The following is a 19237-nucleotide window of genomic DNA, read 5'->3' as shown; positions in this document are numbered from 1 at the left end:
TAAGTAATATAATATTATATAATATAGGTAAATATATTCAAAGACATCAATTCACATTTCAGTGTTTTATTCTCATTCTCATCGTATTATTTTTATTAATATTTTATACACACTACCAGTCAAAAGTTTTTGAACAATAAGATTTGTAATGTTTTTTAAAGTCTCTTCTGCTCACCAAGCCTGCATTTATTTGATTCAAAGTACAGCTGAAATGTTTTTACTATTTAAAATAACTGCTTTTTATTTGAATATATTTTAAAATATAATTTATTCCTGTAATTCCAAAGCTGAATTTTTAGCAGTCACATGATTTTTCAGAAATCATTCTAATATGCTGATTTGCTGTTCAAGAAACATTATATTATTATCATTATTATTATCATCATCATCAATACTTAAAACGGCTATATTTAAAATATTTAAAAATTCTTTGGTGAATAGAAAAATCGAAAGATCAGCATTTATCTAACATAAAAAGCTTTTGTAACATTATACACTATACCCTTCAGAAGAATTCAAAATACCTTTTTTTGGGGAAAGAAATGATAGGAATTAATACTTTTAGTAATTTTTAAATTCTACTCAGCTGTTTTCAACATGATAATAATAATACATGTTTTTTGGAGCAGCAAATCAGAATATTAGGATGATTTCTGAAGGATCATGTGACTGGAGTTATGATGCTAAAATTTAATCTTTGAAATCACAGAAATATATTTCTCCCAACCGCAGGCATTTTTTTTAACCCCTCTACATCGCCAGTGTGTTTAAAATGTAAAATTGAAGTTGGTACTTTAACACATTGTCTGTGGTCATGTAACAGACTGCAAAGGTATTGGTTTTTGGTGGTGGGGGAAATGGAAATCTTTAATATACAGTTGGATTTTGACCCAGTCTCACTGTTGTTGGGTATTCCTAATGGACGCATTGCTTCATCTGCTAATAAGAAATAGTATAATATTCTGGCCTTTGCTGCCAGGAAAAATATTTTACTTAATTGGATTAGTGATAAATCTCCATCACTTAAAGGTTGGCATAAGATAATTTTTGAGTTAATTCCCCTGGAGCGTCTTACCTATGTATTGCATAAAAAACAGGCCAGTTTTATAAAGTGTGGACCCCATATCTTGACTATTTGAAACCTCATCTTCATCCTATTATATTACAAGGAATGTTGTAGTTGTATAACTCTTTAGACAACTAATATATATATATATATATATATATTTTTTTTTTTTTTTTTTCTTTTTCCCTTATCTGTTTTATATGAGGTAATCCTGTGTTATTTAAAGTCTGAGCTATTTGTGTTTTTTTGTTTTTTTTTTTTTTGTTGTTGTTGTTGTTGTTGTTGCTGTTTTGATGATGTCTTGTTATTTTTGTATTATAATGAAAATGCAATAAATATAATTATAAAAAAAAAATCACAGGAATAAATTACATTTTAATATATATTTGAATAGAAAGCAGTCATTTTAAATAGTAAAAATATTTTAGAATTTTACTGTTTTTGCTGTACTTTGCCTTTGGTGAAGCAGAGATTCTTTAGAAAAAAACATTAAAAATCACAAAATTCACAAATGTTCACAAACTTTTGACTGGCAGTGTACGTGCTTATCAGAATATTTGGTGTAAATCATATAAGTAAACTCGTGAATTAAAAATATTTTTTTTCCTTCTTTTTTTATGAAATATTAGGCTAAGGAATATTGAATCAATAAGTCAAATAACTGAAATACAGCTACTATGCATTTTACTGTACATATAAGTGAAATGATAAAACTTTGCGTATGTTCTGTTAGTTTTGCATGTCTTTGCACTTTGCAAAAAATGCTTTAATTTCTTGGTTGTAAATAAAGTGTGATAGAGTGACGCAGCGCGCGACTCGCCCCTGCTATTCAGTTCTGGAAACCCCAGACGCGCGGACGGACCTGCCAACGCCCGGCGCAGAGAAACAAACAGAAAGGATACGGTAAGTGCCAATGACGCTTAAAATATTATCTATATTTTTCTTCTTATAACCAATATAAGCGCTCGACTTGGTGCAGTATCGAGTTATAAATATTTACGCTATGAATATATGTATTTTAAATGTGTATTTAACGAATTAAACGTGTTAAATGGCACCCGAGGGCAGTTAGCACAGCGGCTAGCTGAGGCTGAGGAGAACCGGTCAGATTTTACCATAGGCGCTTTTACAATTATTACCATGCTATTGTATAGCATATTGGAGTTTTTTTAAATATAATAATTAGTTAAAGTGACGTCAGTATTAAATATAAAGCCATTTCTGGCTTTCAATCTGTCATCCGCTGCAGTCGCCTGTTGACGACGGATAACTGTCATAAATTATTTAGATTTTCATATTAGCAAATTATCGCTAATTTGTATGAAATGCAGATTGAATAATTGTGGTTGTTGAAAAGGGATTGTGCAATGCATGTTTGCTCAGTTAAACCTGGTTAAAACAGTGTTTTGGTGGCCTTCAGGGGTACAGCATCATTGGGAAATTGAGAAACGTTAGATTTATTTATTTATAATTAACGTTATGTGGCTTTGAATCCGAGTTTCGTGTTAGTTTAGCATGGATGACACTGTCGTTGTGTTATAGATCTCAGCATGTAACATGTTGCTTTATATATATATATATATATATATATATATATATATATATACACACACACACATATATATATATATATATATATATATATATATATATATATATATATATATGTGACCCTGGACCACAAAACCAGTCATAAGTGTCAATTTTTCAAAACTGAGCTTTATGCATCATCTGAAAGCTGAATAAATAAGCTTTCCATCAATGTATTGTTTGTTAGGTTGCAACGATATTTGGCCGAGATAAAACTATGTCAGTATATGGAATCTGAGGGTGCAAAAAAAATCAAAATATTGAGAAAATCACCTTTGAAGTTGTCCAAATTAAGTTCTTAGCAATGCATATTACTAATCAAAAATTAAGTTTTGGTATATTTACAGTAGGAAGTTTACAAAATATTTTCATGGAACATGATCTTTACTTAATTTCCTAATGATTTTTGGCATAAAAGAAAAATCTATCATTTTGACCCATACAATGTGTTTTTGGCTATTGCTACAAATATACCCCAGCGACTTAAGACTGGTTTTGTAGTCCAGGGTCACATATATAGCAACATATTACATGTTGAGATCTATAACGTATATGTGTGTGTGTATATATGTATATGTACGTATGTGTATAAAAACACAATCACATAGGGTCATGTTACAGCACTAAGTCCATATATTTTGAGTGGTTCTGTTGGTGTGGAAGGTACTAGTTCACCATTGTTTCTTGTTGATTTCTGTCAGGGATGTCTCTGTCTCACTCTAACACATGCATTACATCTATATTCAATGTCTTTTTTTTTTTTTTTTATTTTTCAGCACTGTTATTGATTTCTCGGCAGGTTGTAGGTTGTTAAAATTAAAAGAAAAGCACTCGCTATTACTGCTGGATAATTGCATCCATGGTACTATTTTTGATTGATTTGTCCTTGTAGGCTGATATCAGTCTCAGTTGAATTTGTTTGGTGGAGGACACAGCATAATTTTTACTTCATCATTATGTATTTTGCAACAAGTTCTCTTTCACTTCTGGTCATTGAGGAAATGCTTTTCCTGCCACAAATGAATCGTTAAAACTATCACAGGAAGAAGGCAGGACTTGCATGAGAAGAATGGATGAATCAAGCTGGAACTAATCTATATTTTATTTTAGAAACCGGCAATATTCAAATAATGTTTTGCTAATATTCTTACTGTAATGGTTCATTAATGTTCTGCTGAAAAATAGCACTATTTGGTGGGTTTCTAAAAAATAGTAATGGACAACAGCTTTCAGAGGATTTTTTATTTTTTTTAATGTGGAAGGGTGGATATTTAATATAAGGGTGGGTCATAACTTCCTCCGTTCGTTCTCAAGTGTGAAAAGTGTAGCTAAACAATTAGACAGGGGAGCGAAACAGCTTGGCTCACATTTACATTATTACTATTGCTAATAACAAAGTGTTTATAGTACATTTCTATTGCAAAACTGATTTATTATATTGTCAGAAGCTGAAATAAAAGGTTAAAGGCTGAAATAAAGGTTCCATGTTAGTGGAACTTTTTATCTCACAATTATCTCATAAAGTTAATGCATAATGTATACATATAATATCACCAAGTCTGTGGAAACCTTATTCTGCCATGAAAGAAAATAGGTAATTCTGACTTTTTCTCTGGAAATTCTGAAAAGAGCATCCTTAGAACTGCAAGATATAAACTCAGAATTCTGATTTTCCCCCCTGCATAGTACCAAGTTTACATTTCTAAATTGTAATCTCTAAAATTAGTCTGAATTGTGAGATAAAAAGTTGCAATTTTGTTTATTTATTCCATGGTGGAAACAGGCATACATGTCAGATTAATTTAAGGAAATGTATTACTGTGCCAAATGTAACTGTGTATTGATATTTTGCTTTCGAAAAAAGCACTGGACTTTGAATTCCATATAACCGATATGCTTCATATATCATCATATACTTTTAATTATTTTATGTGTGTAGCTTACGAAACATGGTCAAATATTTTCCACCCCAAAAACCAGGGTGGATTTGGTGAAAAAGAAGAATTAGAGGTGGGACTGATTCAAAGTATAGGCTTGTCCAAATGTACCCTGGTTTTAAAGCGCACGGATTTACTGTCTAGGTTTGCGCGTGAATCTGGATTATATTGCTTTATGCAGTCTCGCACTTAAACTGAACTGAATTTTGGCCTTAGTACAGTTATTTCTAGTACTTACATGTGTCCACATGGAAAAGTGCTCTCAATCTGATCGCTCAGGGTGTCAGCTGTATTTTGAAATAAATGTGAGTTTTATAAACATACTATAAGAACTACTACAACTAATTACTATTCTGATAAGAATTTGTGTTAGACAGGTGACGGCACCCACCAGATCCCTGTGCTTTTGTTTGTGGGTTTTCCACTGACGCTGGAATGAGGTCAGGCCTCGCATCCGCAGATTGCGGTGTGTGAGGGGAAGGAAACAGCCGGGATGGGCTTCCATCTCCTCGTCCTGACCATCTGTGAGCTTGAAGGCTCACCCGCTTACTGCTGCATAGCTCTGCAGAGGCTTAGCTGCTGCTCAGGCGCGGCGCAAACAGCAGGAAGTGGTTCTCTCAGTCTCGCGCTTGGGTCCCCTCCTTCCCCTCCACACACCGGAGGAAAGGGATATTGCCATATTATTCTTTTCTGCCCCCGTGTGTCCTCTCCACACGCTTGGGGCCTGTGTTGTGTGGATAGTGGTTTAGCATACTGACCCGCTGTGAGAGATGTGCTGAAACCAGTGACGTTATGCTTGAGTTTAAAGCCGCAGTGACCCACAATCAGAGCAGGGGAGGGGCTGTCAGAGAGGGGGAAGTTTAAATATGAAATGTATCAGAAATGTAATTTAAATCGGGGTTAAAACCTTTATTGCAGTGTATTGTATGTACTTTTTTATTACTATTTACTAATTTCATTTGTTGATTAGACTGATGAGATTCAAGATGGTAGTTAATTCCTCAGACGGTTTGATAAAGATTGACTTACAGAATAATTTTTGAAAGGGTTTTTAGAAATTGAATTTTTTTTTATTGTCATATTTGTAGTCTCGGTTTTTAGTAAAGATATAATTTCTGACACATTCGTTATTTCCTGATTTTCACCGCCTTAATATTTTAGTATTTTAGGCCTTAGATGGTTACATTTTCTGGTATTATTGGTGCACAATGTGCACATCTGATATTTTAATCATAAAATTTATGGTTAATTATTGTAGCAAACATTTTTAAATGTTCAAACGTTCACAATAATATGTTGGAAAAGTTTGGAATATCAGTTCAAAGATAAGGCTGTGTTTCAAATCGCAGTGTGCGTTTTTTGCTGATGGCTTTTCTATTGTGTGTACTTCTGATGATCTAACAGATTTTAAACTCAGACTGGCTGTCAGTTTAAAAAAAAAAAAAGAAATTAATTGCTCCCCACATGTCCTCTAGCACTGTCTCGCTTGAAATGTTTGGCTTTTTTTCAGTGTTTTTTCTGCTTTCAAAGGGCCCTATGAAATCTGTCCAATACACAGTCTAACAGCAATTTATTAAAAGTTTAACAAAATTAAGGCCTTATGAAATCTGTATAATTTTTTTAGTTTTAATGGTTAAAAAAAAAAAAAAACATGTCTAATTAATCGTGAAACTTCTACAATTAAACAGCAATTTATTTAAAAGTTTAACTAGAATAAAATTAAGGCTCTATAAAAAATTCTTATAATACTTGTATTTTCACCAAATTCTATTTTCCAATAATTTTCTGGATTCCATTTTAATGGTTTCATTAAATTTTAATGATCAGAAACATGTCTAATTAATAGGTTATAAAAATGTATTATTATTTTATTTATTTATGTATGTATTTATTTATTTATTTTTTTTAGAAATACTATGAAATACTAGAAATACTTACATTTTTCTGGTAAATACGTATTAGTAAATATATTTTTTATGTGTAAGTGTATGTGTGTAAAAATTACAGCAAGTTCATGTTAATAAGTATGAAATCTGTGTTAGTGAAAGAATTCTATATATTGGTATATATTGAGTGGTGAATGAAGTTGTAATTGATGCACATAGTCTGCAATTAGTACAAAACAGAAGACTTTAAAACACTGTTAGGCCTTGTTCACAGAGCAGCAGAATACAGTTGTCAGTCCTGTATTTGAGTCCTTAATACAGTTACGTTCACATACAGTTATTTACAGGCATGACAACAGCATTCTGTAAACAAACTCACACCAAAAATTTTCAGGACTCACAACCGCATTCTCAGGACAAGCGCTATGTGTGACCGGAACAGGACTGGACAGCTAGTTGTCTGTCACGTCATTCAGTGCGAGAGAGCCGCTCTGCCACACAAATGTGCGTCTACAGTGTGTTGCGTGCTGTCATGTGCGGTTTCGGTAACTTGCAATGATGGAGAAATGAGCTGTGTTATCTGAAAGTTTTATATCCAGTCTCCACTGGAGCAACTTCCATCAGTTCTGTTATACGCATGACTCAAATGCTCTGCTCTTCACCCAAATATAAAAATAAAGGTATGATTTGACTCTTGTCATGTCAGAAAGCGATAAGACTTTCAGTTTAATGGACGTCGCAGCCTTGGATATTATTTCGGTCACTGTTGCTATGGTTACTGGTAAGAAAAATGGGCTTGACTCCCGTTGCACGTTCATACAGAAAAAAATATGAGACACTACTGTAAGCTGCTGTGTGAGCAGGACATTTCGAGACTCAAACCTGCAAGTAAATGCGGTTGTCAATCCCAAAAACTTAAAGTGTGAATGTAGCCTTAGACTTCTAGCAATCTAGTTGTGTGCACTCGGTTTAAACCTGGCAAGTTTTAGGATTCAGTTTTCATTAGCTCTGGATTGGTGGATAGAAAAGCCATAATGCATTTCAGCGAAACCATGTCTCAGTCTTTGCATATACACCACCAGTCAACCGTTTTTGGATCACGTGCATGGAGTAATGATACTGAAAATTTTGCTTTGATTACAGGAATGAATTACATTTTAAAATATATTCAAATAGAAAACTTATTTCAAAATTAATGTTTTTGCTGTACTTTTGTACTTGGTGAGACAGAAGAGACTTCTTTAAAAAAACTGGTAATGTACCTTTTCGTGCATGCATATGAGCCAATCGCATGTCATACTAATTAAAGGATATTTATTACTGCACAAATGTAACTGTCTGCGAGACATTGAAGGGTGTGAAATTGATTTGAATATGACTTATTCTCGCTTCTGAAGCAGTAAGTGGGGACAGATAAATTTCTCACATTTTGTGTTGAAAACAGCAAGCCTTGTCACGGTTTCCAATGTGGGTGTTTTACATTTGCAGACCACCAACATTATCTGGGAAAAAAGCAAAGTGAGAAACTTCACTCAGGGAAATTATTTCTTCCAGTCTGTTGACAAATTTAAATGTGGTTACTGATAATAAGTATTTTGAACTAATAAAGTACTTTTGATGATAACTAATAAAGTACTTTGAATTAAAATATGCTTTTATTAGAGAAGCAGCTGTTGCATTTTTGAATATTTAACTACATTTTGTCATGTGAACAACAGTAAGTGATTCTGGTGTTGATTTTGATGGATGCAGTGAATAACCTGTAACTAGCCGTTCATTCAAAGCCATTTGATCGTGAATCTGTCAACACTGTTTGTGCTGTATGTGTGTTTTGTGGTGCAGGAAACACTGATTTAGAGCATATGGTCAGCTAAATACACTTTCTGCTGGTTTCTAAAAATATAAATATTGCAAGCTATGATCCAATTTCTTCATTTACTCTTTCTGCTCTTCCTCTGTTATAGAAACCATTAAAAATCAGATAAAAACATTTTCTGTGCTTCTGTATGTTTTTCAATACATGTCCCCTCCAGTGTTTGTCCTTTGCAAATAGAGAGGTGTTGTGTAATGCACATGTGCATGAGTGTCTTCATGAAAGTGTCTCATGTGAACGCTTTTGTCTTTCATTGCAGATCTTGAATGAGAACAGTGGATTTGTAAAAGCACAGCTATGCAGACGATCAAGTGCGTCGTTGTTGGTGATGGTGCAGTGGGTAAAACCTGTCTATTAATCTCCTATACAACTAATAAATTCCCCTCCGAATATGTACCAACGGTGAGTAGCATTTTCTAGTTTCTTACATGTTTACTTAAGACCTGTCATGTTTATGACTTTTTTCCTGCTGGATTTCAGTAGCTGTAATCGTTTTATTGCTTTGTTTGTAGGTGTTTGATAACTATGCAGTTACGGTTATGATTGGTGGTGAGCCGTACACCCTTGGGCTGTTTGACACTGCAGGTACAGTGCAAATTACTTGGTTCAACCTCTTCACTTTCATTATAGCCTATTAATTAACATTCATCAGCATTAAGCTTTAGTAAACCCTGTTTGACAGAAGGGACCTCTCTGGCTTTTAAAGTGTCTGTGTGAGAGGGTGGAGCTCATGGGCTGATGGGGAAAAAACATTCATGATCGTCATTGTTGTAGAAATTAGACCTCGGGAGCTTTGGAGAATTCCACACATTCCTGTGGAGGGTGGTTGAGCTTGAAACTGCTGTTTTTGGAGGATTGTGGGACCAGAGTCTTGCTGTGCACGTGTTCAAATGCCCCATCCACCGCATGACTGAATGACGTCCGTCGGCTACTTGGGATAGCGAATGCATTCTTGGTTTTAATTTATCCTTTCGTTTTCGTCTCTTTGCAGGTCAGGAAGATTACGATAGATTACGACCCCTGAGCTACCCTCAGACAGATGTCTTCTTAGTCTGTTTCTCAGTTGTTTCACCTTCTTCGTTTGAAAACGTCAAAGAAAAGGTGAGCTTGAATCAATCGAACCAGCCAGGATGATGCATTTCGTTAGTCGCTGGGCACCCTTTTCGGTGTGTCATGCTGTGTATCCCACAAGGTTTGCCTGAAACTTTAGCGGTGGACCTTGGTCCCTCTAGAGGCATCCAGAGGCATAGAACATTTTGTACATTTTGAAATTAAACGCATTGATCTGTTGCACTTTCAGAGTTTAGACTTTTCAGTGTCCAAATTGAACAGAATAAAAAGTCACTGCATTGACTTACACCTGTACTTTAAAGTGGACTCAACCTTCTTTTTGGTAGGGCCCTATTACTTCCACTGTATAAAGTGGAATGCCATGCAGTTTGCCTCATTTTGGATGAATAAATCAAACGTAGGTCTGTACACTTGAATCAAAATGTGATATGGACTAGTGTCTATGAATATTAAGCCACAAAAGTATGGTGTTTATAGTCTCTGTAGCCCCAATATATGAGTAGATGAAAACACGAACATGCTCTTAAGAGTCACTTCATAAGCATTTTACTGTTTCTTGTGAGAAAAAAACAAAACCACTGTCATATCATTTACAAACAGAAACCCGTCAAAATAAAAGTTCGGTTTAACTTGAAGAAACTGTGACAGAAATATATCCTTAATGTAATGATAGTACTAAAAAAATGAATTGAAAGTAATATTTAAGGAATTTTTACCAGAAAAAAATATTTACTAGAATTTATTTACCAGAAAAATGGAAATACACAACAGTATTTCTGAAAAAAGGTTATAAATTATAATAAATTTGTTTTTTTTTATAAAATGTATTATTTAGCGGTGCTTTTGATTATTATAATTTAATGAAACGATTCAAGTGGAATCCAGAAAATTAATGGAAAGCACAGAATTTGGTAAAAAAACTAAATATGAGGGGGGGAAAGTATTTCATAGGGCCTTAAAAGTGTCATTTTTGTTAAACTTTTAATAAATTGCTTAAGTTTCATGATTTAAATTAATTAGACATGCTTTTTGATTAATAATATATAATTTAACCATTAAAACAGAGAAAAAAAAATGGAATCCAAAGAAATGAAAAATGACATTTGGGGAAAAATAAAACTGATTTCATAGGGCCCTACAAATACTGTAATCAACTGTCCATGAAGATGCTGAAAATTATGTGAAAATGAAAGCAATGTATAACTGGTGTCTGTTGCGTGTGCAAATGATTCACAAGCTGATCACTTGAGCAAAGTGCGCTTCACTTTAAAACATGCAGCGCGACAGACTATATACGTTAATTAAATCGCAGCATTTTGCAATTTAATAAGGACACTAAGCCATATCCTGATGTTTGTTCATTTCACATGCTTTTCCAAAGCAACGGCGCAAAACATAACGTCATTTTATGGCAACATAAAGCATTTTATGTTGTTATGAGAAGTGTAAAAATGTTTCTGATTTATTATAAAACTGTGGCAGGACCTCTGCAGTACTGGCCTGCAATTTTGTTGCTACGTATTCAGTCTAGTCATTTACTCTTATAAACAAGAGTACACTTACACTTACAAGTTAATTGAAAAAATGGTCTGATCCTTTGACTTTTGGCCTACAGTGGGTACCTGAGATCACCCACCACTGTCCAAAGACGCCCTTCCTGCTGGTGGGGACGCAGATTGATTTGAGAGATGATCCTTCTACCATCGAGAAGCTTGCCAAGAACAAACAGAAACCCATCACTCCGGAGACAGCAGAGAAGCTGGCCCGTGATCTGAAGGCTGTCAAATATGTGGAGTGCTCCGCTCTGACGCAGGTGAGTGACGTCTCACGCAAAGCACACAGTCGTGATCATAAGTTCATGAATGTATCATCTACATTACAAACAGAAACTGCCTCTTTAGTTGGTGATTTTAATGTCTAAACATGTTTTGAATCATTCTCAGTGGTTAGAAGAAGTGACCTGATGATACAGTGTTAAGATTTGATTTTTGAAACACAATTATTCCAGGTTGTGTTGTGTATTAATTTCTTTATTTTAATTTATGGGTTATTTACCTTAACAAGAAAGTGGAAGCTTGATAGCATTTGGTAAGAGGCTCAGAGACATTGGTGACTTGATTGAAGTTTTATGTTTTTGAAAAAATCAAACTATATTGAGGATTAAACTTTGGTTCGATTTATGATAAGAAGTTGATCTGTCATTAACCAGCTATTCTCTGCCAATTGATGCTTGCATATTAGAATATAATTTGATATGCGACTGCATAGATGGTTCATATCTAATGGGGTTCAGTGCTGAAAGTTAATGCATTTTTCTGTAATTGTTTTTTTTCCGTAATTGTTTTTTTTCCTCTATAAATAGAGTAACATGCATTGAGTCTTGCACATTAAGGTGAAAAGTTTACATACACCTTGCACTATTTGCAAAATGTTAATTATTTTACCAAAATACAAGGGATCATACAAAATGCATGTTATTTTTTATTTAGTACTGACCTCTTTAAGATATTTTACATAAGACCTTTACATATAGTCCACAAGAGAAAATAATAGTTGAATTTATAAAAATGACCCCGTTCAAACGCTTACATACACTTGATTCTTCATACTGTGTTGTTACCTGAATTATTTTTTTTGTTTAGTGATAGTTGTTCATGAGCCCCTTGTTTGTCCTGAACAGTTAAACTGCCTGCTGTCCTTCAGAAAAATCCTTCAGGTCCCACAGATTTTTTTGTTTTTTCAGCATTTGAATTTGAACCCTTTCCAACATTTAAGGGCAACTAAGGGACTCATATGCAACTTTTACAGAAGGTTCAAACACGAAGATGCTTTAGAAGGAGAAACGATGCATTAAGAGCTGGGGGTGTAAACTTTTAAACGGAATGAAGACGTGTACATTTTTCTTATTTTGCCTAAATATCAAATTTTGTACATGTTTCCCAGAAGACAAAATAAGTTACATTTACCCTGATCTTCAAATTCCAAAAGTTTTCACCCCCAGCTCTCAGTGTGCGTTTCAACCTTCTGTAATAGTTGCATAAGAGTCCCTCAGCTGTCTTCATTGTGAAAAGATGGATCTCAAATCCATACATTCATTGTTGGAAAGTGTTCAAATACACAGAAATGCTAAAAAACGAAAGAATTTGTGGGACCTGAAGGATTTTTACTGAAAAACAACGGGCAGTTTAACTGTTCAGGATAAACAAGGGACTCATAAACAACTATCAGTAAACAAAACAAAACAAAACAACACAGCCGTGAATCATTCCGGTAACAACACGGTATAAAGAATCAAGTGTATGTAAACTTTTGAACGGGTTTTTTTTATAAATTCAACTATTATTTTCACTTGTCAATTATGTAAATGTCTTTTATGTGAAATATCTCATTCAGGTCAGTACTAAATTTAATTATTTACTAAATAATTAACATTTTGCAGATTCTGCAAGGTGTATGTAAACTTTTGACTCAACTGTATTAAAGTAGCTATTATGATTTCTGGTTTTGGACATGTAGTTGACTTCATAAATGTCTGCATGCAGTCTGCTTTGGAAAAGAGGACTATGGTTTGAGTTTAGGCAGTGGAAATTTTAGAATCCTAAATTTTAGAATTTTTATTTTTCTCATTTTTATTTTCAGTTTTTCACAGCATAGGCCTGCATGGCATCTGCACCTGTAGAATTACAGCTTACTGGTTTGTCCTTCTGTGCAACAAGCTGTTCTGCAAGCAGCATCTCTTCCTCACTAGCTGCTGTGCTCTGTTGAAATGTGCTAGTTCCTCTCTTTATCTCACCTCTTCTGTCTTTCTCATGTTTTCTGTAACTGCTAACATTGGTGCTTTATTCTGTTTCCCTTCCCTTCTGTGTTCATAGCGAGGTCTGAAGAATGTATTTGATGAAGCTATCCTAGCTGCCCTCGAACCTCCTGAAACGCAGCGAAAACGGAAGTGCTGTATATTTTAAACCTCCCTCTCTTTTCTAACGCCCCACTCTTCCCCAGATGTTTGCTGCTTCCTTTAGTTACCTCTTGCTCCACAGAAATGACAACTTTCCCAATCTCTTAAGTGACGTCATATATATGTATCTTCTTTCACCAATACTAAAGAACTTGCTTTTGCTGTTTTCTTTTTCTACTTTTTTGTTGGAGACCGCTAACGTCAAACCCAGCTCCTGGGAGTGACATTTGTCTCCTCTTTACAGATTTTTTTATTACTATTATGATTTGCACTTTGAGTTTGAAAATAAAATGTGGAAGTTTACAATGAAGGGTTGCATATGTAGTACTGATATGTTGCTTTACACATTGAAGTTCATTATAGTCTTCATTGTTAGTGTTATTTAAGAGCAGACAAAGGTAAAATAGTTCAGTACTTTGCTGCTCAGTTTATTTGCATTTCTAAGAAACGTCATTCCTTATGTCAGTGTATTTATTTTGTACTGCAACAATTGTATCATATAAATTCGAAACATTAACATATGGCTACAGTTTGCAATTTGGTGCCATTCTTATCCGTACGACGTCTTGAGAGTTTAAATGGCTTAATATAATCCTGTGAAATGATTTGTGCCATTAATAAAGGACAGCTGCAATTGCCATTACTTACTGCGTCTCTCTCGTCAATTGTGCATTAATGCTGTTTCAAATCCAGAGTTGGGTTATTTTGTTTTTTAAATGGCCTGGGTCAACTTTGATGCCAACACGAACACAACACTGTTATACATTACCCACAGTGTCTTTTTGCACAAAAGCCCAATCCACATCTACCTTCCACCAGTTGTTTGTGAATAAATCCTTCTCACTATGGCTCACACAGTGGGGCCTTGTCACAGCATTCATTTGGACTGGACAATAACTTCTCAGACCGCTCTTCTGAGGACGATTTTCTCAAACAATGTCGCACTTATTGTTTCCAAGCACCCAGCAGTTTCTCCTCGGCACAGAACAGCGTATTGTACATGTTCTCCCTTGCTTTAGCTGTCACCTGACGTGTTTTGTCGACAAAAAAAGTGTCGTTCTTGCTCATTTCACCCAGGTGAGGGCAGTCTTGTAGCACTTCCACACTGCAGGTTGCATTCTCTCGCAGGTCATTTGTCTCCGTGTATGTTTGTTATTTCACCCAGAGGCTTGAGATTCTGTTTGACCAGCCCTTCACCTCACCAACCCTTCGGTCTCTGAGCCAATGTTTGCGTGCACTTCCACTTTCTTGTTTGACACCTTGTGTTGTGACAATGACTGCACAGCATGGCTGATTCAGTTGGTTTTCTGTTGACTGGGTTTGAACCTAATAGTTGCAGAGATGTTTAAATCCTATAAAATTGGCCAACCAGCTGAATTTTTTTATTTTTAGGTCATTAGTGGGCTCACATAGAATCTGTCCACAGAACTTGGTCATTAAAATTTGACATTGCACATGGATAGTCCACCCAAAAATGAACATTGTGTCATCATTTACTCATCCTAATGTCATTCCAAAACTGTATGACTTTCATTTTTCTACAGAACACAGAAGATATTTTGAAAAGTGTTGGTAACCATTTTCATATCCCATTGCATGGACGTAAAATAAAATGGAAGTCAGTAGGAACTGAAAGTGGTTACCAGCATTTTTCAGAATATCCTTCAGGTTTTCCAAGGATCTTCCAGTTTTGGATGGGCTGTCCTTTTAAGCAGTGGCAGGTTTTTATTGTGCTTTCAGCTACCAATAAGAGTGTAATGTGTGTTCACACCAAAAGTGAAGCGAATATGCGCATTGCGTCACTTGTTATAGATTCAGGGATGTTTTCCGTGTCACTCGCATGAATAAAAACATTGCATAATGCTCTCCTCCAGTTTCTGATAAAACTAAGTCAAACTATTGGGAATTTTTCGTTCAAACTGAAATTTGAAACTTGCATGGAACACTTGATTGATTGCGTATAGAACGTGTGGTTAAACGATTAATCACATTTAATTGCATCCAAAATAAAAGTATTTGTTTACATAATGTGTGTATTCTCTGTACATTTATTATGTTTATACAAATACACACATTTACTTATTTATACGTTTTATTTATATATACATAATTAATAGTGATTAATTGCATACAAAATACATATTTATATATACATAATAGTATGATTATGTATCAATTGCGATCAATTGCATCCAAAATACGTTTTTGTTTGCATAATGTATGTGTATTTATATTTATGTAAATACACACATGTATATATTTATACATTTTATTTATATATACATAATTAATAACGATTAATTGCATCCAAAATAAACGTTTTTGTTTACATAATGTGTATACTCTGTATATTTATTGTTTATATAAATACACACGTTTACTTATTTATACATTTTATTTATATATACATAAGTAATACGTTTTTGTTTATGTGTGTATGCTGTGTATATTTGTTTTTACACGCACATCTATATATTTATACATTTTATATATATACATTTATGTATACATATTTATTTATACATAATAATTGCGATTATTGCATCCAAAATTATGTTTACATAATGTATGTGTATACTGTGTATATATTTTTATGTAAATACATACATAATATATATATATATATATATTTATAAATTATTTATATATATACATATATTTACATGCAGATTAATTGCGTCCAAAATAAGTTATTGTTTGCAAAATGTGTATATTTTTTGCTTATACACATGTATTTATTTATTTATACATAATAATAATAATAATAATAATAATCGCAATTAATTGCATCCAAAATAAAAGTTCTTGTTTACATATGTGTGTATACTGTGTATATTTATTAAGTTTATATAAACACATATTTATATATTTATACATATGTTTATATATACATATACACAGACATGAAAACAAAAACTTTTATTTTGGATGCGATTTAATCATTAAACAGCCCTAATCAAGTCGCCTCATTCACGTCGCCCCGTGCAAATTTGCATCTTTCCGTCTTTGCATTGACTTTGTATTTAATCTACTTGCGCAAATAATTAAATTTGCTTTTGGTGTGCACACACCATAACACTCTTACACACCATTTAAATAGACGTACTCTTTCAAAATAAACAGAATATATACACATTAGGTATATGGATCTATTTATGAGGGCACTTCCTAATTGATTATTTTGCTCTTTTTGGCTTATTCCCATTTGGCGTTCTTAGTTGCTTGGTTCAGCTATAAATATTACTTGTGTGCATTCCTTACACTTTTAAATTTACTTTATGCTTATCCATTATTTCTACAATGCTGTTTTTCTATTTTGCATTTTCAAATGTGCAGAGTCATCCAGTCATCCAATGATTTTGTTCCCAACTCACCCATTGATTTTTCTTTTCTCTGTCTGTGCGTTGACCCATGTTGAGTGTCCATCTCTCCCTTGCTTTGTGTTCACAGAAAGGCCTAAAGAACGTATTTGATGAGGCGATTTTGGCAGCCCTGGAGCCCCCAGAGCCCAAGAAGAAGCGTAAATGCGTGCTGCTATGAGCGCCCTCTTTCCCCATCTCACCCCCTCCCTTCTTTGCTCTGCTAAGGCTGGTCCACAGCTTTACACTTTAAAAAGCAATGTGTAAAAGAAGTGAGTTTCAATATTTGCTCTGCAATAAAGATATAAAGACTACCCACCATACACATGCACATACAATATGCACACAACAAAAATCACACACACAACCCACATGCCCATTAATATAAAAACCTAGAGGGCCTTTTCTAGTTTTGATTCCAGGGGTCTTACTTCTGTACTTCATGGTGAGGAATATTAGAGATGCTGCCTTGGTTTGCCGGCCGTATTTTGACATTTAAGTGGGTCAGTGTAACACACACAGTAGTACAGACTCTCAGTCGCTAAAGTCTTAAGTAGGTTCAGGTTGTATTTCTTTCCAAACGTCGAACGGTGTTCAAAATGACAACAGAATCACTCTGACCTGATCCGAAACATCACTAGCCCAAGAAATAAAAGAATTATTATATATAGAGATGTGTTCGCCGAGTGAGTCTGCCGTAATCCCTCTCCCACGCACCCTCGAACAACAACACCTGAAGTGCTTAGAAATAGCTCCTTTGCCAATATTCCCATTTGATAGGCATTCAAGACAGTAGTCCTGTAAATGATTCAGTCGTTTTTGCCGTGTACAATTTTGACTCCTCATGAAAAAAATTGGTCTATCTCAAGCAGGGAACTTTCTAACAGTGTTAGCAGAACAAGTGGCGTGTTCTAATGCGTTGCTAGGGACCATGGAAGCGTTTTTCCAGAACTTGTGATGCATGTAGGTAAGCCTCCAGGTTCCTTCGGATAGGTTAACATTAATAATAATGTAAGCTGACAAAAGTTGTTGTAGGCTCCAGTTGTTTTTATTTTACCAAATGTTTTTTTTTTTTTTGTTTTGTTTTTGTTTGTTTTCTTTGTGATTATTATTTGATGATTATTGATTTTTATTTTTTTTTTAAATCTTAATTTTGTTTTCCACAAAGGTTCATTTCACTCCTCTTTTTTTGTTTAGGGGCTGGATCCCAGCAATTCTCTAATCCACCTGTTTTTTTGTTTGTTTGTTTTTATCACAGAAAGCAACCGTTTGTTTTTGTGTTAGTGCAAGGTAACCTCTCTCAGAATCATGAACCAAGTTTAATAGTTTAACACAGGTGGATCAGAGTTGGTTTGATTTCCAGTCTCCCCACCCCTCCCTAGTTACGTCTGTTTTGTTTTTGTTTTGGTGTAAACCAAATGCTCTGTATGAAGTCTCTCTCCTTTGTACTGTATATGCATTCTTTTGAGGAAAAAAAAAATATTAAACTTATACCTTAATTGCCTTTATCATTTTCCAGTCCTTTTCTTAAAATGAACACTGCAGTGAAACTTTACCTAAGGGAACATAAGTGCTTGTGTATTTTTCAATTGATAAGCAAATCTCATGAATTTTTCTTTTTCCCCAGTCTCAGAAGTTTTTCAACTCAGGACTATAGTCAGGGTGATCTTTTCTGCCAGCAGGGTACGCTGTGTGACCAGATAGGTAAAGGACAGCCTCTTCATCAATAATCTGAAGAAGTGAAGGTTTAGTGAGTATTTTTCAGTCTTTGTATTTGAAAATGCATACACGTAGGAACAGGGAGTTAGCCATTTTTTCACATTATGAGAAGAATGCATAATTAGTCATTTATTAGATGGCTTTGTCCAAACTTTTAGTGCACGAGTGTAGAAGCATAACTTCTAAAGGTCCATTCATTTTCCTCATTAGAGCCGCATTAAAGCAGGAAAGATGTAATTTGGACTAAATATTATAACTATGATTTCACAGCCTTTCAAACACATATGCCTGTTGGCTTTGATGCAAAATTGTGTTTTTATTGAGTCTGACTAAATGCAATTTGGGTTTAATGTAGATTAATGAGCATTTATATTTAAATATGATTGCATGTAATTTAGTTGATAAAACTTTTAGTGACCTACTCCTAATAAGCATTTTATAATTTATGACAAATGGGAAGTTCACAATGTGGTGACCACTAAAATTCTTTGTTTTCTGTAGCTGCAGCTATATTACTAGGTTTTACATTTACATTACATTTACTTTCAGTCATTTAGCAGATGGTTCTATCCAGAGCAACTTACAAACGGGGACAAGAGAAGCAATAAAAATCAACAAAAGAGCAATAATATGAAAGTGCAGTGACAAGTCTTGTTTTCTTTTTATTTATTATATATTAAAAAAAATAATAATAAGTAGATAGAATAGAAAAAGAATAGGGAATTCTAGTGTTAGAGGGTAATTTTTTATAACAAATTAAAGTAGATAGAATAAAAGAATA

General features: G+C 34.2%; 1 protein-coding gene across 2 annotated transcripts; it reads left to right on the top strand.

Annotated features, from left to right (window-relative positions):
• The first annotated feature begins 1879 nt into the window (after nucleotides 1-1879).
• Nucleotides 1880-18241, top strand: cdc42 (cell division cycle 42). Of its 2 annotated transcripts, none has more exons than XM_051122900.1 (6): nucleotides 1880-1969; nucleotides 8612-8754; nucleotides 8865-8937; nucleotides 9344-9453; nucleotides 11039-11236; nucleotides 16829-18241. In XM_051122900.1, exons 2-6 carry the CDS (start codon nucleotides 8650-8652, stop codon nucleotides 16916-16918), a joined length of 576 nt encoding a protein of 191 aa, XP_050978857.1. In that variant the 5' UTR covers nucleotides 1880-1969; nucleotides 8612-8649; the 3' UTR covers nucleotides 16919-18241. The 2 variants fall into 2 exon arrangements, with proteins under 2 accessions (XP_050978857.1, XP_050978858.1); XM_051122901.1 differs by lacking the exon at nucleotides 16829-18241 and adding an exon at nucleotides 13296-14021.
• The last annotated feature ends 996 nt before the right edge of the window (nucleotides 18242-19237 follow it).

Source organism: Labeo rohita, chromosome 11 (genome assembly GCF_022985175.1).
Source record: "Labeo rohita strain BAU-BD-2019 chromosome 11, IGBB_LRoh.1.0, whole genome shotgun sequence".
Classification (NCBI taxonomy): domain Eukaryota; kingdom Metazoa; phylum Chordata; class Actinopteri; order Cypriniformes; family Cyprinidae; genus Labeo; species Labeo rohita.
Note: the sequence above shows the minus strand (reverse complement) of the source record. Positions and strands in the feature narration are given on the sequence as shown.

Coding starts and splice junctions, on each gene's coding strand:
- cdc42 (XM_051122900.1), top strand. CDS start 8,650: ATGCAGACGATCAAGTGCGTCGTTGTTGGTGATGGTGCAGTGGGTAAA. Junction 8,755..8,864: donor CCTCCGAATATGTACCAACG/GTGAGTAGCATT, acceptor CTTTGTTTGTAG/GTGTTTGATAACTATGCAGT. Junction 11,237..16,828: donor AGTGCTCCGCTCTGACGCAG/GTGAGTGACGTC, acceptor TTGTGTTCACAG/AAAGGCCTAAAGAACGTATT.